At 41.6% G+C, this 21,161-nt stretch overlaps 1 protein-coding gene across 1 annotated transcript; it reads left to right on the forward strand.

Annotated features, from left to right (window-relative positions):
- The first annotated feature begins 2,763 nt into the window (after positions 1 to 2,763).
- On the forward strand, positions 2,764 to 13,003 carry LOC110556283 (C-type lectin domain family 4 member A-like). The gene is made up of 6 exons (XM_021649972.2): positions 2,764 to 3,124; positions 4,201 to 4,317; positions 7,145 to 7,246; positions 9,126 to 9,280; positions 11,358 to 11,470; positions 12,496 to 13,003. The coding sequence occupies exons 1-6, from the start codon at positions 3,046 to 3,048 to the stop codon at positions 12,635 to 12,637; spliced, it is 708 nt and encodes a 235-aa protein (XP_021505647.1). The 5' UTR covers positions 2,764 to 3,045; the 3' UTR covers positions 12,638 to 13,003.
- Positions 13,004 to 21,161: the final 8,158 nt, after the last annotated feature.

Genomic DNA, 21,161 nt, shown 5'->3' on the forward strand with positions numbered 1-21,161 from the left:
TCATCATTGAACCTATAGATCAATGCATTTCTCAGCCCTCTCCTGAGAAGCTTCAATTTGCAGTAGATGATGATTAACACAGAGACCCGTGGCTGGCCAAAGTGCAGAGAATAAACTGTAGAATGCTCAACCTTAAATGGGACATGCATACCACAACTTCTGTCCCCACCAGGCTCAGGGAACATTGTGGAAGAGGAAGCAGAAAGTTTAAGAGCCAGCAGTAATGGATGACTACAAGAAAACAGTGTCGTTTGGATATGGCAGGGCATCTGCCCATATGGACTCACAGTGGGCGTTATAGGATGTGTAAGACCAAGAAATAGCAAATCCTACCAAGGGCATGGGAGCTGGGCACAACACTCACCCTTAGCTGCAGAGATATTGGCAAATATTAGCTGCTGGGAAGGAAACGTTAGTTTTTGATTCTCAAAGAGTTGTAGATCCTTTTAAACCAAAAAGCCTTACCCAACACATATGGCCGTCAGAAGACAATTGGCATAGGGGAACCAGTTATTTCTGTATAGCACTTTAGTCCCACAGATTAAACTCAGCTCATCAGGCTTGTTAATACACTTTTTTTTTTTTTTTTTTTTTTTTTTTTACCTGATGAGTCAGCTCATCTGCCACAATTTCATCCTTCTTCATATTTCTTCTATGTTTTCTTAGAGTGGTTTCATGGCTTACATTTAAGTGTCTGATCATTCTGAGTTGATTTCTGTAGATGGTGAGAGATGGAGTTGCCATATGTGTACTATGGCATCCATGGCATGAGGCTGAGCTCATCTTCTTACATCCCTTTCCTACCCAAACAGACCAGTCAAAGAGCCGGCATTCTAATCATTCTAAATACAAATCACAGTGTTTTTGAAAGACCTTCCCCACACTCCTGCCCAATCATCTTATTATAAACGTTATAAGTACTCCCAAGAAACAACAAAGTACTAGGAGAACCCAAAAAGCTAGAGGCTATCTCTCAGAGACTGGGAAAAATGCTGAACAAATTCCTTACTGTACAGGCAAAGGGCAAAACCACACAACATGCCGAGAAATGAGCAAGTTAAGATGTACTACTAACATTAACATATGTGGTTCTCTTTCTTCCCTTGTTTAGTCACAGACACAGACATAGACACACACACAAACACGCACACAAATCTAGATTTTGTATATGAAAAAAATTCAATCTTTGTCCTTGTGGGGCTGGCTTATTTTGTTTAATGCAACGATGTTCAGCCCTATCTGTTTTCTTGCTAATGTCATAACTTTGTTCTTTACAGTCGGGTAAAAATTCCATTGTGTATATGCACCACCCTCTCTTTCTTCATGAGTCGATAGGTAGCCAGGGTGGTTCTATAATCAATCTATTGCAATATAGAGGGTTAAGAGCCACCATGCTGGGAATTGAACTCAGGACCTCTGGAAGAACAGAGGTCTGGAAGACAGTGCTCTTAACTGCTGAATTATTTCTCCAGCCTTGTTTTTGGTTTTTCAAATAAAGGAGCATGTTGCATATTCAACTGCCCTGTGGTCTTGGCTCCAGAATGAGGAAACACATGGAGAGGATCCAAGCAGAATTGCAGTCAGCCTTAGGCAAATAAAGTGTGACTGAGAAATAAGAGTTTGATGTTGTGAATCAGATGGGGACTGGGAATTTTGATAACACGGTAATGTTAGTTCACAATGTGATTTTTTTTTTCTAGGGAGATTGAGGTAACTTTAGAACTCGCTTTCGTATAAGGAGCTTGAATGATAAGGGTCTGGGAATCGGTGATTACAGTTGGGAGGGTGTGAATCACTGGGTCCCTGGACCACATATGAAGAAGAACTAATTCTCTTGTTCTTTTCCTATCTATCCTTTAAAAAAGACCATTTCTCCTTTTCTCAGTAAATAATTCAATTTCAGGCAGGATAGGTGTCCATCCTATTGTGGGGGCAAGGGGAACCAATGACCTGGCTGTGCAGAGGGCTAGTTTGACCGCAAACTGCAGCCCAAGTGCTGAGGGTGTGAAAGTGTCCCGACTGGGGAGTGAGTCCACAAGCAGCAGCCTGATGGGAGGAGTCAGAGCCTGAAAGGTGAGGACAGTGTGTCCAACAGTGGGAAGCTGCAGGGAGTCTGAGCTCAAGCAGTGTGAGGTGGGCATCCATGCTTGAGGGCGCATCTCGTGGATAGTCAGAACCCCAGAGGAGTGAGCAGAGGTTTCTCAAGGAGCAAAGCCCGGTGTGACACCTCGGCATCTGGGAGAGGCGAGGATGGACACCAGGGCACGGCGTTGGCTTCTAGTCAGGCTGAGATTCCGAGGCTCAGCAGGATGAGGGGACCTTCCTTGAAGACGGTAAGCCTGGCGTGGGTTTCAGGAGCCTGGCGAAGCACAGAGCATAGGAGTGGAGGACACAGGCTTGGAACTCAGTGACTTTCAGGATAAAGAGGGAATTCTTGTTCGGGTGACCTGGTCCCTCAGAGCCCAGGCGGGCTAAAGTTCTACCTCGTGCATAAAGTAGAACTGGGGTGGGGTTCCAGAGCCTGCGCAGCGCGCAGACACTCCCTGTGTGCCGGGACAGGCTAGGGTGTATACCAGGTGCCTTTGGGGTGTAGAATGCTTCTGCCATGGCAGCGACCTGAGCGTGGTGTTAGGCTATGGGGCAGCTCTTCAGGGGCCAGGAATCAGCACAAGCTGGGTAGAGGAGGCTTTGGTGTGGAGGTTGCCTCAGTTCGAGCGTCAGAATATCAACTCTGTGAGGAGTTTGGCTTCTCTAAAGGCCTGGTTCCTCTTTTCCATTGCTTCCTGTTCTTTTCTCTCCCCCTTCGAGCTCTTGGTATTGTTGTAATAGTATGGTTGGACTGGGCACATTTTCGGTGTGCTATTCTCCCTTTGCATGTCAAGGAATTGGACCTCACGCTGCTCGCCTTGGGCGGCTGTCTGTAACTGCCTGTCTTCCCTACTCGTGCTGGGGTAATTTGCTGCCACCTTTGTCTCTTGTTCAAGAGACATTTTAAAGAAGGGATGACACACGTCTTCTGAGGGAAGGGGAAGAGTTCTTCTCAGCATGTTTTCAGAAGACATTTATATTAACACGAACTTCAAAAATAAATTTGACTCCTCAGACATCAGCACAGACTCTTCAGGTAAGAATGCCTTTTCTGCTGACCCCAGTTAGTGATGATGTAAAGGACAAAGGCAGATGATCTCAGTTGCTGCTGTGTCTGTGGGTCCCTGGAGTCTCAACCAAGTGTGTTGCCTGTAGACAGATGTGAAAGGTTGTGGGATTGTGCAGTGGGAAAGAGAAGGTGTTGTCATTACTTTTATCATCTAGAGAAATTCGCACCATCATGTTATTGTATCTTTTCTACAGATAAATACAAATATATGCATGTAGCATATTGTTCCAAAAGTTAAGCCACAGTATAATAATTTCTCTATCTCTCTTTGGTAACATATCATACTCCGTTTGGCATCTAAGTGCTGAATAGCTTCTTTCACTCATCTCCTTCCAGTGATGGAGCCAGAACCCAGGCCCTCACAAAGCTGGACACTTGTAACTCGTTTAGAAGTGGTGATTTAAAATGTGGTGATTTTATTGTAAAATGAGAGCTGCTGTACAAAGACTTCTTGACTAAGCTGAAAGACTTTAAATAAAAGTATATATGGAAACACTGTGCAATCACTATAAAACTGATAAAGAAGACATGATGATATAATAAAAAAATGGTCTTCTAGATATGCTGGTACATGCCTGTAATCCCAAAACTCAGGAGGGGGAGACAGGGGCATTGCTATGAGTTTGAGGCCAGGTTGGACTATATAGAGAATTCAAGGTATGCCTTGGGTACACAACAAGATAGTATCTCAAAAAAAAAACAAGAAATCATAAAGGAAAAAAAATCATGATTTAATGTCAAATAAAATGATAGTCTCGAGTCAGTATTTGTAATGCTCTAATTGTGAAAAATATACATTTATGTGTAAAAGCTTTAAACATGTTAGAAAGATACAGATCAAAATAATGGCAACAATGATTCTTAATGTTAGGAATGAATATTACATACATTGTAATGTTTCTGTAATTAGCATGATTACTTCCCATTTGCATTTATGATTTCAAACATCACATTATTAGGTTTTATCATGCTCAGAAGCAGAAGAGTAGGGGAAAGAAGAAGTAAAAACAGAATTCGGGAAATAAATTTTGTTTGTTTTTCAGTTCCTGAGAAGAAGAACATATATCAGAAAATTTGTCATAAATTCTCCAAAGTCCTCCTGACCTCACTCATAGTATATTTTCTGCTGCTGACAATTTTATTCTCTGGTGCTCTGATCAGTAAGTATGCCAGTGGAACAAGTGAGCAAAGAGAAGAAAAGGTACCCATTAGACAGACCGAACCCTGAAAAAGCAACTTTCTCTGGGGAGATAGATAACATTGGGAATTTTGCTCTGTTTCAGAATTACTCTTCTGTAAAAATCATTCATTCTCATTAGAGAAGCATGTGGACATTTGCTGGTGTCACAGAGTGAATCCTGGGGCATCTGTATTAGACTGCAGTCCTGAGGATGAATCTATGTTTCCTCAGGAGCATTTAGAAGTCAGCCCTATTGGATGCACAGACACTCATAGTTTGGAATGAGTAGGGGGATGAGAAGAGAGGGAGAGGGCTATTCCAGGGACAGTGTGCCAGTGGATTCCTATATATATATATTTCTGTTCCAGACTGTTTGAGACCTGAAAGCTAGTTTAGAACATAGTGTATTTCTCTGCAGATTAGTGTTCATGTTTATCAAAACTTAGAAACCACAGAAACTATATTTACTGTAGGTGTCATTTGTTCATTCGATAATGAGTAATATTCATTTACTATATGTTGGGCAGCGTGGCAGAGAGTCCAAAAAGAGCTACAGCTCTCAGTCTCAAGAAATTTGGAGACTAGTCAAGTGAGCCAGTGTGCTTAAAAAAATCACGTGGGAAGTGCTCTGCAGGTAGGAATTAAGAATTAAGCACAGGGGGCTAAGGAAAGTTTGGAGGAGATGCCATGAGTGACAGCGATGTCATAGACATTTGGGAGCATGGGAAATAGAGGCAGATACAGGTGTGTATTAAAGTGAAACTGCAGAGGGCAGACAAAACTGAACTCAGGTAATAAAATAATGCATACTGTATCACGTGTTTCCTCTCTGTTATTTTACTTTAGTAGCTGTTGCCGAGTCATTAGCTGGCCTAAACCTTCGTAGATTAGTTGAACTATTTTAATTCCTGGTAAGTGGCTTTACTGAGCCTAATCTCTCTTGGGAGAGTTCATGATCCTAGGTGAAATTGCTCATTGTTGTAGAGTCAGACATAGGCAGCCCAGCTTCTCACTACAACTTCAGACTTCCAGGACAGATGGAGGCAGTAAGCCAAGCTCAGCATTGGAGCTAACAGTCATTTGATTCTGTGGATTATAGTAGCAAAAAAAAAAAAAAAAAAAAAAAAAAAAAAAAAAAAAAAAAAAAAGTCTTAAAGGCAGCTCAAATCAGGTCATGTAGAAATAAACCGAGTCTCTCAAATAAGGAACTGCAAAGACATCATCCAAATGGATGCAGATATAGGGAAGATTGAGAAGTTCAGTTTTGCAATGTGCCACAGACACGGAGAGACACTGAGGAATTTGACTTCCTGGAGTGTGCCATTACAGAGGTGTAAAAGTGAAGGGGAGGAGAAACTATGAAACTAATGCAGAATCCATTTGAGAAGAGGTGGGGGCTTGACCGAAGGATCATGCTAGTGATGTATAGAAGAAGAGGTAACTTCAACCAAAAATGGGGTAAAGTTTTGGTCAGTATTGATAGTTGGGAACCAGGGCACAGAAAGAAATGAGCTACGGCTTTGATATTCTGATCTCATAAAGTCAACAGTCATGAGTCTATTTGAAGAAGAGTAAGATAAGTAGCAGGTTTGGGTTGGAATGTGCTGACTTAAGTTTTGTTCATGATCACGTTAACCTCAGATTTAGCTGGGCTCATATTAGCGTATTTTAGGAAAGAGGAGTACGTTTTAGAAGACCTTGGCTTTTAGGCAGCAAATAACAAAAACAGAGTAACAAAAAACCACTCCCACAAAACCCCAACCCTGCCAACCCAGGAAATTGCAGTATCACTAAGGAAGAGGAATTTGAAGGAGAAAGAGAAATACAGATGGAATTAGCCTGCAGTGTTCCATTTTTAAGAGAGGTGGGAGGAGAAGGAAGCAACAGCAAGCAGGACCAGGCAAAACTGGAGGGAGCCACCATCTCCCAAGAGTTAAAGAGGAAGCAACCAGCCTTGGGTAATTTGAGAAATTACATAGAGAGAGGATTGATAAGAGTCACTGATGGTCCATTTCAAGAACAGTTTGGTAAATTAGCAGAAGTAAAAGTCGGAATGTGCTGGGTAACTCAAGGAGCAAGTGGGAGATAAAATTTAGTTTCTCTGGGAAAGGTTGAGTTAGTTTTAAGTTAGGAACAGTGAAAGTGTGAGGATACTGAGAAGTGAGGGCTAGCTGGGGTAGAGGGAGATAAAGGAAAGGAGAGAGCAAAAACAAAGTCCTTCGGGTCACTACCAGGCTCTTTCATGACTTCCGTTGTAAGCTACCCCAGAACTGGTCTCAGTTAGCTCATTTCACCGTCACCCCTTCTGCGCTATGCACATACTTAAGAGAATTTGTTATCAGATGCAGTCTATTAGTGTGCCCTCTGTTGAAAGTTGAAGAATACCCAGGATGAGAGATCTGTCCCATCCTTTCAGCTCTTCCTGGAGATATCTGTGGTCCAATAGGAATAGGGTTTTATTGGCTGTGGGCGATAGAAAATTTTCTTCTTTTGGTAGGTCTCATGTAGCCCAGACTAGGCATTAACTAACTAACTATCTAACTAACTAAACCAGCCAACCAAACAACTAACTCTACTGCTTGTATAGTTAAGGGCGACCTGACACTTCTGACCTTCCTGCTTGTAATTCCCAAGTGCTAGCACTACAGCCACCACACTCAGTTTATGGTGATGGGGACTGTGTCCCAGGCAGGCTCTAAACTACGCAGGTAACTGGACATGTACAGATTTTGTTTTTATAAAGAATGTAAGAAAGTAAAAGCATAAAGAGTTGAGGAAAATGAATAATTTTTTATTCTGTTTTACAGCTCTGCTTAAAAAATATGCACAGCTTCTTGAATTAAAAAGAGTTATGAAAGAACTGTATTATACTGAATTGGAGTGTACAAAATGGCATCCATTCTCGGAAGGTAAAACTTAATGGGCCTAAAATCGGCATTCTCAACTAGGTTTTCAGATAGCTCCGTCGGCAATGGGCACTATGGGATTATGACGTCATACCGTGAACTCGCTACAGCTACCCGTGCAGTTCTTTATGAAGGTTTCCAATTAGGCATGATTGGAATGTGTGGCTGTCTAGTATCAAAGAAAAAAAAGTTTCAGGGAGAACCAATACAGGATCGAGTTGAATTTTATTGGAAACTGAAAAGAGCTTCTGGAAAATGAAGCAGATATAATGGCGAGCAACTGCAGGGAGTCATGCCCCAGTGTGTGTGTCTAAGGTTTTATTCTTAATTTAAAATATGTTATATGAACGTGTTCCTCTGTGGGTTTGTGTGAGTGTAGTGCCTGCAGAGGCCAGAAGAGGGTGTCAGATCTCCTGGAGCTGGAGGTCTATGGGGTTGTGAGCCACAGGTCATGGGTGCTGGGAACTGAACTCCAGTCCTCTGCAAGAGCAGCACACACTAACCACTGAGCCGTTTCTGTAGCCCTTCAAGTGTGTGTGTGTGTGTGTGTGTGTGTGTGTGAGAGAGAGAGAGAGAGAGAGAGAGAGAGAGAGAGAGAATCATGTGGCTCTCTTGGCTACAGGGCCTACAAAGTGTAAGTTACTCAATATTTAAATAGAGAATTTGTTTTTCTAGTACACAAAGCTGGAAGGTGGGCTTATGGAGGCGTATTGCTTAGGTTTAGGAAAGAGAACAGGTGCTTAAGGATGCTCACCACTTTGGCCCTGAGAAAGCAAAGTTTCTCCATTGTCTTTGACATCTGTAATTGAGATGTCTTTGGGATACACCCTATGGCCCCAAATAGGCACAGTTTATTGTCCTGGGCAAGATACCTTTTGAAAAACACTTGATGTTTTCCTCTGCCATTTGAGCTTGCCTGGGCTTCTTGCCTTTCTCCGCAGCTCTCTCTTCACTCAGCCTTTGCCCCACAGAAGTCTATTCAGGGAGCCCTTGCCTATGCCCGCATCTTGAAGTGTTTTCCTTATCTTTTTTCTTGCAACAATTTCAGAGTTTCGGGCCTCTCATTGAGGTATTTAATCCATTTAGACTCTATTTTAGGTCAGTTTTTATACAGAATGGTTATGTATCAAGCTTCATCTTTCTGCACATTGGTAGCTGGTTTTCCCAGGACAATTTGTTGTAGAGGCTATTTTCTTCTGATATGGATTTCTGGTGAAAAAAAAATAGATGTGTGGATTTATATTTGTGGTTCTCTTTTTCACTGACCAACATGTCTGCTTTTGTGCTGGCACCATACTCTATGGTATAGCTTGAAGTCAGGTATGGCGATACCTCCTCTTCTCTCAGGACCTTCTTCTCATCTTCCCTCCTCCCACTCTTTTCAGAGAAGGGCTGGTCTCCCACGGAAATTGACTGGCCTTGGCATATCAAGTTGCAATAAGACCACACTCATCTTCTTCAACTGAGGCTGGACAAGGCAGCCCAGTTAGGGGAAAGGGATTCAAAGGCAAGCATCAGGGTCAGAGTTAGCCCCTGCTCTGGTTCTTAGGGGTCCCACATGAAGACCAATTTGCACATTTGTTACATATGTGTAGGGGGCCTAGTTATATCTCATGCATGCTCTCTGGTTGGTGGTTCAGTCTCTGTGAACCCAGGTTAGTTGATTCTGTATGATTTCTTGTGGTGTGCTTGACCTCTCTGGCTCCTTCTGGCACCTCAGTAGGACAAAGGGGCCCTGACATTGTGCCAATGGAAGTAGTGTTGGGTTTCTAGGGCTCCTTGCTGCATCTGGGAGAAGTTGGGAGTTTCGGCTACCATATGGTTTCTGTACATAAGCAACTTTATTATGTGGCACTTACATTTCCTTCTTCTTGTCCCAAAGACAAAGTCTGGAGCTGTTGCCCAAAGGACTGGAAGCCATTTGGTTACCACTGCTATTTCCCTTTGACTGACTCGGTGGCATCTTGGAATGAGAGTGAGGAGAACTGCTCCAGCATGGGCGCTCATCTGCTGGTGATCCACAGCCAGGAAGAGCAGGTGCATCCTGGGAGAGAGTGGGGCCTGGGCTGGGCCTACTGTCTGCCTCTTTTTACCAAGAGGGAGTTGTGTTGACATGGGTGTTGGTGCTGTGGCAGAAGGCTTTCCATCAGATAGGCAGAAAGGTTGATTCAGCCTTTGTGTTCTATACCTGCTCCTACTTCTGTGGACCTAAACGTCCTCCAGGGAACTGTGGCATCAGGCCAATACATGAGGATGGAGGGAAGGATAGGATGTTTCTGCTTGAAAGGCCAGTTTGTGACTTCAGCACTCTAAGGCTTCCTATAGTACCAAGAGCAAATCGGGAGTCACAACCAACCTCAGAAACAAAATATCCAAAGCTACGAATGGAGAATGATTAAAACTAAGTGTGTAAAATTCTTTCATACACAACTTTCAGGAATGGTGTTGTTGAGGAAAAGACCAGAGTGAGTCTGAGATGAAAATTCATTATGATCATGATCAGGGATTGTTTCCTGTTGTTAGAAACAAAAATGAAACTCCCAACCATTCTTTTTTACCAATAAAGACTCAAGAGCCAGATGCTGGGGTGAAAACCTGCTAGCTCAGAGAGGCAGAAAAAGTAACCACCTTCCTTCCATCTCAGCTCAGGTCTAGATGGAAAAAACTCAAAAGGCTCACTAGTACAACTGCCAGCCCAGGAGGAAAAGGCCAAAAAACCCAAGGCCGAAGACTTGCTAGCTCAAAGCCCAAAAAGTCAGGGAGCTGAGGAAGTGAAGCCTAAGCTAAAGCCAGAGCTTGGGCTAAAAAGCCCTTTCTTCTCCACACTGTCCTAGTCCTAAATACCCCTCAACTCAAAGTCCCTCCCTGTCAGCTGGTTTCTTGATTTGCCTCTTGACCTAGAGTTAACTTTATTAAATCCTGTGTACAGAAAGCTCTTGGATTAAAGGTGTGTGCTAGGGCTGAGCCACACCATAATCACCTATTTACAATAAATAGAAAGTTTTTGGATTAAAGGTGTGTTTTACAGTTCACAATTTCAGGGTTCACAATGGGATCAAATATCTTGCATCACTTTCCAGTATCATGAAAATGACTTTGACTGCGTCATGGTCATCCAGAGAAGACGTGCACTCTTGGGGGTGTGTGGCTCCTTTCTTTGAAAATTGAAAACTGTTTAAGGGCCTAGAGAGATTAACTAGGTGTAAAAGCACCTTTCATCTGTTAGATGTAATTGTTGTCTTGGAGGCTCCATCTGCTAACCTAGGCCTAGTCCTGGAAGCTTCTAGCCTCCGTACAATCTTATTTAAGCCTAGAATGTTTTCAGCCTCTGAAACTTACTGCTGCTGAATAAACTCCCCTTTTCTAGTTCTTTCCAAGCTCTGGCTGGTTTATTCAACTCAGCTGTTCTGGCTCAAGCCCCTCTCCAAGCTGACTGATTGAATCTGGCTTCTCTCAGTTTCTCACTGAATTGCTCTGCTTGTACTCAAACTTTAGCAATTTGTTCTAATCTTCTGGCTCCTCATTCTCTGGCCTATTCTGTCTTCTCCTTTGTCTAGCTTGTTCTCCCTTCAACCTCTCTCTGTAAAACTCTCCTGGTAAAAACTGCCTCTGAATTCCATGAGCTGAACTGCCATAAACTCAACTTCATGGCACAGTCTCTCAACTCACTCTCAAAAGGAACTGCCTGAACAGATCTGCCTAGAACTCAGATATCTGCAGGCCTCTGTCTCCTAAATGCTGGGATCAAAGGTGTGTACCATGATGCCTGGTCTTAAGCTTTTCTTTACCTAAAACTTGCTCTAAACCAGGCTGGCCTTGACCTCTGAGATCTGCTTGCCTCTGTTTCCTGGGATTAAAGGCATGGCTATATTCCAGCTAGATCACATAGACCTAGAAAGTCTTTGGATGTGATCGCTTGCCAGAGCAGCCATGTTGTGAAAAATAAAATTCCTCTACAACTAGGATTGTATTATTATGTATGTGCATATGTGCATCATATTGCGCTCTATAATTTTGTATAATTAAAATAATTTTTAAAAGATCATATAAAATTCTATAATAGAAAAAGAAGTACTCAATCCAGGCTGAAAGCTGAATCTTTCTTTCCTCCTAGGATTTCATCACCAGGATCCTGGACACTGGTGCTGGTTATTTTATAGGGCTGAAGGATCCAGGCCATGGACAATGGCGATGGGTTGATGAGACACCATACAATGAGAGTGCCACGTGAGTCTAGAGTCGCTTAGAGGAGTCCTGGGTCCTGTACACGAGGAGAATTTAGATTGTTTCAGCTTCAGTTATAAATCTAAAATAGCTCACTCCTGGTGTAACTCCAGGGAATGGAGTTACTTTTAGTCCCCCATTTACTTATCACAGGAGTCCTGTGAGACACATGGACTCCACTACTTCCACTAGGGATGAGGGAGTTGAGTTTGAAGAGTGTGTGTGTGTGTCCAAGGAGTGCATAAGCTGGTGTTGGATGCCTTGGAGCTGGGGTTACAGATGGTGTGACCTTGCCAATATGGGTATTGGAACAGAATCTCATGTTTTCTAGAAAAGCAGCAAGCTCTCTTAATGTCTGAGCCATCTCTCCAGCCATCATTTATACCTTTCTAAGAAAAATTCATGTCAAGATATAACTGATTGTTTTCATAAATCAAAAGCCCTCAATCTGATATTGCAGTATTTTATATTTATGTAATTATTTAAAAACTCTTAGTACCTTAGTATGTTGCCTTATTCTGTCCTAATAGTTTGTGAGAAATATGTCATGATATTATTGTCTTTCTTAGTTTTCTGAGAAGAAAACTAGGAATCCAGGTTAATTACTTGTACTAGATGACAGGAATAAGTAGATTATCTAGTATTTTAACTAGTCCTGCAGTCTCTAAAATAATTTCATTGTAAAATGAAGAAAAAACCAACCTCATTAAAATATGAGAATAAGAAGAGAATCTTTCAGCATAAAATAAGCACCATTAATTTCCTGTCTCCTGGTACCAATACCTAGGGATGAAGAAACAGTAGCCTCCGAGGTGCATGGTGGGAGAATTTTGAAGAACCACACTGAAATTGCATTGAGTGCTGTAGGTCTTGTTATCAAGGGAAGTGTCAGATGTGGGTGATGGAGAATGCTTGATTTGTACATACCTGAATCTGATTTCCACAAATTCCAACCTCATTCTCAGGCTTGCTTTCTCTTTTCAAACATTATTGTAGGACACACCCTGATGCTCTTTTCTCCATTCCAGATTCTGGCATGAAGATAAGCCCAATGATGTGAACAAGCAATGTGTTACAATAAATTATCGGAAACCTGTATGGGGCTGGAATGACATCCCTTGCAGTGATAAACAGAAGTCAGTTTGTCAGGTGAAGAAAGTGTACTTATGAATCAAGCATTCTCCATGGACATGCAATTGCATTGTTATCCAGCATTACAAAGACACCTGGGAATTTCTTCATGTGGAAGACATGTTCATTGAGTTTGAAGTAGGGACATGTGATAATACTGGTATATATGTATACTTACTTTTCATTCATCCTTCTTTTATATAATGAGAATTTTTTCATGTAGCAGAGGCTGTACAGGAGAGACTTTGTGCATATGTGGAAGCACACAAGCCTCTCACAATCACACAATCACACAAGATTCCCAAAGTCTTATTTGCTGATAGTGCACTCCTCCTCCTCTCTCTCTTTCTCTCTCTGTCTTTGCCTTTATTGATGTGTAATTGACAAATAAATCATGTATTCTTATGTTATAGTGTCTTGACTTGATAAGTAAATGAATTGTGCAGTGGCTACCACAGTTAGGTTGACAACATCCTTGATTATCTACCACAGTTGCATGTTTGTTTGTTTATTTATTTTTGTGTGTGTGTGTGTTTGGGTATGTGTGTGGTGTTAGAATGGTTAAGATCTTCTTAAGCAAATTCAGACACAGGGTGATCCTGTTACCTAGTGTCACTTTGATCCTCGGTACTTACTCATAGTTTCTCTGCCAGTTTGTACCCCCTTCCACCAGCATTTTCTCATGTCTCCCAGTACCTACGCTCTCAGAAACCATTAAGAACTTGGTCTTCATGGCTAGGCAGAATCTATGAGTGCTGTGAGGCTGACAAATGCCTCTACTGGGTGTCTGATCCTGGACTGGGTGAACTACATCAACAGCAAGTTGAAGAAGATATAACCTACCTGTCCCTCCAGTGATTCTTGGTGTCCCACCTTGGTGCCTGCCACATTAGGGCCAGTCTCTGCTCTGTGGATGGATGTTGAGGAACTAACCAATATCCATCCAATATTTTAGTACCAAATGCCATTATCACTCTTAGAGAACTTAACAACTATTTTCTGATACTATGTGTGATCTTGCCTATATGGCCTCATTTGTGCTAACAATGTTTCTTGGGCTGTTCTAATAAGCCATGACCAAAAGTATCTTCTTTACTAATTAAATTTATTCTAAAGTTCAGGTCATGCCTCCACAAGACAGTCTTCATTTCAGAGTAAAGCCACAAGTTCAGGAAATCCCAAGCATCTGTTCACTTATAACCCATCGTGTGCAGATTTTGAGGATCCCATGATACCTGTAGGATTTATAGTTGCTAGGATGACCCCCTGAACTAATGATTATGTTCTATTCGAATTACAGTTTTATTACACTGAAAGATACAAATCAGAACTAAAGGAAGACACATGGAGGGTAAGTCTAGGAGGGTCTCTAGTACAGAGCTGCCATTGACCCCACCTGTGCATCTCCTAGAAAGTTAATGAGGGCAATATACTGACTGTGCAAACCAGGGGATTCTCATCTGAGCTCCGAAGCTCATGGATTTATGGGGGTCCATTCTGTAGGTGTGAGTGGTTGCTTGATAATGAGAGTGAACTCAAAGCACCACTTCCCTGCCAGGGTGAACATCTCACGGCTCAAAGGCTCAACACTTTTAATCACATGGCTAGTGTTTCTGAAACGCTGAGCTCCCAACAAGAATCATCATGTTAGCATCAAGTATGAGGGAACTGAGCAGCATAAACCTTCATTGTCTACCATGGTAAAACAGACTTTCCAATAGTTTCAGGAATCCCAAAGAATTAGAGAGGCAACCTCCCACAAACTGGGTAAAAGTCCATAGAAAGTCTTTCTTTGACAGGTCAACTGTCAAATGATGTAAATGCAGATGTATGTGAACAGGAAAATGTACATCATTACCTTTGCAGGAACTCCCATAGTGCTTCATGACAGACCCCGTGGTGTACATGACACATAGCCAAGACTAAATCCATATGATTCTAGTTCACTTCAATATCAGAAATAATAAAGCACAAGTTTTAGTATTTTATGTTTGTGTTACAATGGTTCCTCTCTCTGCCCATAGGACTAATGTTCCATTTTGAAGCCCAGTAACAAGACATCTCCTGAGTCCATAACATAAAGGGATTAGGTGTAGATGCTACGATAAATCCCAGGTACTTATATACTCCCTGTAAATGGATTATGTTTCAATACCTTTGACACGTTTTCCTTTATATAGAGTATGTTTTCAACCCCAACTGACTGGTGTGTCCAGTTGACTTTCTTTGGTCAATCGAATGCTATGAAGCGTGGTGGTATGCAGGCAGACATGGTGCTGGAGAAGGAGCTGAGGTTCTACATCTTGATCTACAGGCAGTGGGAGGAGACTGTATGCCACACTGGGCATAGCTTGAGCATATGAGACTGCAAAGACCAACCCCACAGTGATGCACTTCCTCCAACAAGGCCACACTTACTCCAACAAGGCCACACCTCCTAATAGTGTCACTCCCAATGGGCTAAGCATTCAACATATGAATCCGTGGGGGCCATTCCTATGGAAACCACCACAGATGACAGGCCAGACTAGGCCCTATTCCAAAGACTAGTTGGCAACACAAATTAGACTTGACAGAGAAAAGAAGAAGAAAGAGAGATGAAATCTCAAAGTTAGGTAGGGAGAGATGGGAAGGTGGAGTGTTTATGAGAGTTGGTAGAGGAGTGAATATACATTATATGGGATTCTTGAAGAATTAATAAATAAAAATATTATTAAAATTGATCTCCAAAAGGAGATTTTGTTAGGTAGGGCAGTACCTCACATAATCTCAGCTTTACATGCTAAGACAGAAGAACACTGAGTTAAGAGTCTAGCCTGGGCTACATAATGAAAACTTGTTTCAAAAGAGCCACAAAGAAAGAAAAGGGAAGTCACATCTAGGAGTCACATCTGCATAATCCCACCATCCAGGAGGCTGAGGCAGGAGGATGGTGAGTTCAAGGGTGGCCTGGGTATTATAGCCAGACTGTCTTAAAAAAACAAACCAAACACAATACAACTAAATAAAATGATCATATGCCTTCCTTTGTCTTTTGCTGTGGACAGGTGTGGGCCAGGAACTCATGCTCATGTTGGTAGCAGTGTAAGGCTGACAGGAGGTTTTATCCCATGAGGCCCCAGGAACCTGCAGGCTCAGAGCTCAGTCAAGTTCAGGCTTTTCAAATTGTGAGATGTCTATATATGTGGGACTAGTTTGGGGGCAAGCTGGTAGGATTTGGACAGAGATGTCACTCTGCTGAGTGTGTTTGTAGGCCTGGCCAACCTTTTTTCTTTTCCCCCTTTCTTTACCATTTTCCTATTTATTTATTTATTCACTTCATATCCTGATAGCAGACCCCTCCCTCTTTTCCTCTCAGTCCCACCCTGCCACCCTCTTCTCTTTTCTCCCCTCCCTTTCTCCTCAGAAAAGCAGTGCCCCCCTCCCAAACACCTGAACCAACCGACCCCAGCCCATCCATTCACATCAGGACTAAGCACATCCTCTTCCATTGAGGCAAAACAAAGCAGCCCGGCTAGAGGAAAGTGATCTGTGTTTCTTTGAGGGATTTAGTTATTTTCTCCTCAAAGGCCGCTGTCATCTTCATAAGAGTAGATTTAAGATTGTTTTCTCTTATTTCAGGTGTATTAGAATATCCAGGGCCTGTAGTACTGTAGTAGTAGGATAGCTGGGTTCTGGTGGTGCCGCACTGCCCGGGCTTTGTTGAATGTGTTCTTTTTTCTTTTTTTTTACCTTAGAATTCATTGTTTTTTTTTTTAATTTTTATATTTAACTTTTATTAATTACACTTTATTCATTTTGTATCCCCCCATACACCCTTCCCTCCTCCCCTGCCGGTCCCATCCTCCCCCCCCTTTCTGCATGCATGCCCCTCCCCAAGTCCACTGATAGGGGAAGGTCCTCCTCTCCTTCTTTCTGATCTTAGACTATCAGTTCTCATCAGAAGTGGCTGCATTGTCAGGGTTCTAGGTTATCTCCATGAATAGTCCTTGGTTGGAGTATGAGTCTCTGGGAAGTTCCCTGTGTTCAAATTTTCTTGTCCTGTTGCTCTCCTTGTGGAGTTCCTGTCCTCTCCAGCTCTTACTATTTCCCACTTTTTACATAAAATTCCATTCACTCTGCCCATCAGTTGGCCATCAGGCTCAGCTTCTGCTTTCACAGTCTGCGTGGCAGAGACTTTCAGAGGCCCTCTGTGGCAGGTTCCGAGGTTGTTTCCTATTTTCTTCTTCTGGCTTTCAGAGGCCCTCTGTAGAAGGTTCCTAGGTTGTTTCCTGTTTTCTTCTTCTTCGGATGTCCATCCTCTTTGCCTTTCAGGATGGGGATTGAACATTTTAGTAAGGGTCTTCTCTTTTGCTTAGTATGTTTAGATGTACAGATTTTAGTGGGTTTATTCTGTTGTATGTTTATATGAGTGAGTATATACCGTGTGTGTCTTTTTGCTTCTGGGACAACTCACTCAGGATGATCCTTTCCAGGTCCCGCCATGTACCTGCAAATTTCATGATTTCCTTATTTTTCATTGCTGAGTAATACTCCATTGTATAGATGTACCACAGTTTCTGCATCCATTCTTCAGTTGAGGGACACCTGGGCTGTTTCCAGCTTCTGGCTATTACAAATAAAGCTGCTACAAACATGGTTGAGCAGATGTCCTTTTTGTGTACTTGAGTCTCTTTTGGATCTATGCCCAGGAGTGGTATGGCTGGATCTTGGGGAAGCGTTATTCCTAGTTGTCTGAGAAAGCGCCAGATTGATTTCTAGAGTGGTTGTACAAGTTTACATTCCCACCAGCAATGGAGAAGGGTTCCCCTTTCTCCACAACCTTTCCAGCATGTGTTGTCACTTGAGTTTTTGATCTTGGCCATTTTGATGGGTGTAAGGTGAAATCTCAGGGTTGTTTTGATTTGCATTTCCCTAATGGCTAATGAGGTTGAGCATTTCTTTAAGTGTTTCTCTGCCATTCGATATTCCTCTACAGAGAAATCTCTGTTTAGCTCTGTTCCTCATTTTTTAAGTGGATTACTTGGTTTGCTGCTTTTCAGCTTCTTTAGTTCTTTATATATACTGGATATGAGTCCTCTGTCAGATAAAGGGTTGGTGATGATTCTTTCCCAATCTGTAGGCAGTCTATTTGTTTTGATGACTGAGTCCTTTGCTTTACAGAAGCTTTTCAATTTCATGAGGTCCCATTTATTGATTGTTGCTCTTAGAGCCTGTGCTGTTGATGTTCTGTTCAGGAAGTTTTCTCCTGTACCAATGAGTTCTAGGGTATTCCCCACTTTTTTTTTTTCTAGCCGATGTAATGTGTCTGGTTTTATGTTGAGTTCTTTGATCCACTTGGACTTCAGTTTTGTGCAGGGTGATAAGTATGGATCTATTTTCATTTTTCTACATGTAGACATCCAGTTGGACCAGCACCATTTGTTGAAGATGCTATTTTTTTTCCATTGTATGGTTTTGGCGTCTTTGTCAAAGATCAGGTGTCCATAAGTGTGTGGGTTTATTTCTGGGTCTTCTTTTTGGTTCCATTGATCCACCATTCTGTTTCTATGCCAGTACCATGCAGTTTTTATCACTGTTGCTCTATAGTACAGCTTGAGATCAGGGATGGAGATACCTCCAGAAGATCTTTTATTGTAGAGGATTGTTTTAGCAATTCTGGGTTTCTTGTTATTCCATACGAAGTTGAGAATTTTTCTTTCCAGGTCTGTAAAGAATTGTGTTGGCAATTTGATGCATTAAATCTGTAGATTGCTTTTGGTAAGATGGCCATTTTTACTATGTTAATCCTGCCAAGCCATGAGCATGGGAGATCTTCCCATCTTCTGATATCTTCTTCTAATTCTTTCTTCCGAGACTTGAAATTTTTTTCATACAAGTCTTTGACTTGCTTGGTTCGGGTTACACCAAGGTACTTTATGTCATTTGTGGCTATTGTGAAGGTTGTTGTTTCTCTAATTTCTTTCTCAGCCCTTTTCTCTTTTGTATACAGGAGTGCTACTGATTTTTTTGAGTTAATTTTGTATCCGGCCACTTTGCTGAAGGTGTTTATCAGCTGTAGGAGTTCCTTGGTAGAGTTTTTGGGGTCACTCATGTATACTATCATATCATCTGCAAATAATGATAATTTGACTTCTTCCTTTTCCATCTGTATTCCCTTGATCTCCTTCAACTGTCTTATTGCTCTAGCAAGGACTTCCAGCACTATGTTGAAGAGATATGGAGAGAGTGGGCAGCTTTGTCTTGTCCCTGATTTCAGTGGGATTGCTTTAAGTTTCTCTCTGTTCAGTTTGATGTTGGCTATAGGCTTGCTGTATATCGCCTTTACTATGTTTAGATATGTGCCTTGTATCCTTGATCTCTCCAATACTTTCAACATGAATGGATGCTGGATTTTGTCAAAGGCTTTTTCAGCATCTAGGGAGATTATCATGTGGTTTTTTTCTTTCAGTTTGTTTATATGGTGGATCACATAGATGGATTTCCGTATATTGAACCACCCCTGCATACCTGGGATGAAGCCTACTTGGTCATAGTGGATAATATCTTTGATGTGTCCTTGTATTTGGTTTGCGAGTATTTTGTTAAGTATTTTTGCATCAATGTTCATAAGAAGATCGGCCTGAAATTCTCTTTCTTTGTTGAGTCTTTGTGAGGTTTAGGTACCAAGGTGACTGTGGTTTCATAGAATGAGTTTGGTAATGTTCCTTCTGTTTCTATTTTGTGGAATAGTTTGAAGAGAATTGGTGTTAGCTCTTCTTTGAAGGTCTGCTAGAATTCTGCGCTGAAGCCATCTGGTCCTGGGCTTTTTTTGGATGGGAGACTTTTGATGACCGCTTCTATTTCCTTGGGGGATATAGGACTATTTAATTGATTTACCTGGTCCTGATTCAGCTTTGGTAAGTCAAATCGATCAAGAAAATTGTCCATTTCATTTAGATTTTCAAATTTTGTGGCATATAGACTTTTGAAGTAAGTCCTAATGATTGTTTGGATTTCCTCAGTGTCTGTAGCTATGTCCCCCTTTTCATTTCTGATTTTGTTGATTTGGGTGGTGTCTCTCTGCCTTTTAGTTAGCTTGGCTAAGGGTTTGTTGATCTTGTTGATTTTCTCAAAGAATCAGCTCTTGGTTTCATTGATTCTTTGAATTGTTTTACTTGTTTCTAATTGATTGATTTCAGCCCTGAGTTTGATTATTTCCAGCCATCTGCTCCTTCTTGGTGTGTCTGCTTCTTCTTTTTCTAGGGTTTTTAAGTGGGCCATTAAGTTGCTTGTATGCACTGTCTCGAATTTCTTCTTGAAGGCTCTTAGTGCTATGAACTTTCCTCTTAGCACTGCTTTCATTGTGTCCCACAAGTTTGGGTATGTTGTGTCTTCATTTTCATTGAGTTCTAGGAAGACTTTAATTTCTTTCTTTATTTCTTCCCTGACCTAGCTGTCTTTTAGTAGCAAGTTGTTCAGTTTCCATGTGTGTGTAGGCTTTTTGCTATTTCTGTTATTGTTGAGGTCCAGCTTTATTCCATGGTGATCAGACAGATACAAGGGATTATTTCAATCTTCTTGTATCTGTTGAGGCTCGCTTTGTGACCAACTATATGGTCTATTTTGGAGAAGGTTCCATGAGGTGTTGAGAAAAAGGTAAAATCTTTTGTGTTTGGGTGTAAGGTTCTGTAAATGTCTGCCATTTGATTCATGACCTCTGTCAGAGATATTGTTTCTTTGTTTAATTTCTGTTTTGTTGACCTGTCCTTTGTCGAGAGTGGGGTGTTGAAGTCTCCCACTATTAATGTGAGGGGATCTATGTGTGGTTTAAATTTTATCAATGTTTCTTTAACAAATGTGGGTGCTCTTGCGTTTGGGGCATAGATGTTCAGGATTGTGATGTCTTCCTGGTGGAATTTTCCTTTGATTAGTATGAAGTGTCCTTCCCCATCTCTTTGTATTAATTTTGGTTGAAAGTCTATTTTACCCAGCTATACCACTGCTAGGTATATACCCAAAGTTTGTTCAAGTACACAAAAAGGACACTTGCTCAACCATGTTTATAGCAGCTCTATTTGTAATAGCCAGAACCTGGAAACAACCCAGATGTCCATCAACGGTGGAATGGGTACAGAAATTGTGGTATTTTTATACAATGGAATACTACTCAGCAATCAAAAAGGAGGAAATCATGAAATTTGCAGGCAAATGGTGGGATCTAGAAAAGATCATTCTGAGTGAAATATCCCAGAAGGAGAAAGACAAACATGGGATATACTCACTTATATAGACCTATAAGATATGATAAACATAATGAAATCTATACACCTAAAAAAGATAATCAATTGAGCGGACATGGGGTAAGATGATCAATACTCGTTTAGAAAGACAGATGGGATGTGCATTGAACGTATGACAGGAGTCTACTGAGCGCATCTGAAAGACTCTAACTAGCAGTGTTTTCAAAACAAAGACTCATGACCAAACCTGTACTGCAGAGTACAGGGAATCATAAGAAAGAAGGGGAGTTAGTGTGATGGGGAAAGGATAGGAGCTCCACAAGGACCAAATATATCTGGGC

Source organism: Meriones unguiculatus, chromosome 5 (assembly GCF_030254825.1).
Source record: "Meriones unguiculatus strain TT.TT164.6M chromosome 5, Bangor_MerUng_6.1, whole genome shotgun sequence".
NCBI classification, from domain to species: Eukaryota; Metazoa; Chordata; class Mammalia; order Rodentia; family Muridae; genus Meriones; species Meriones unguiculatus.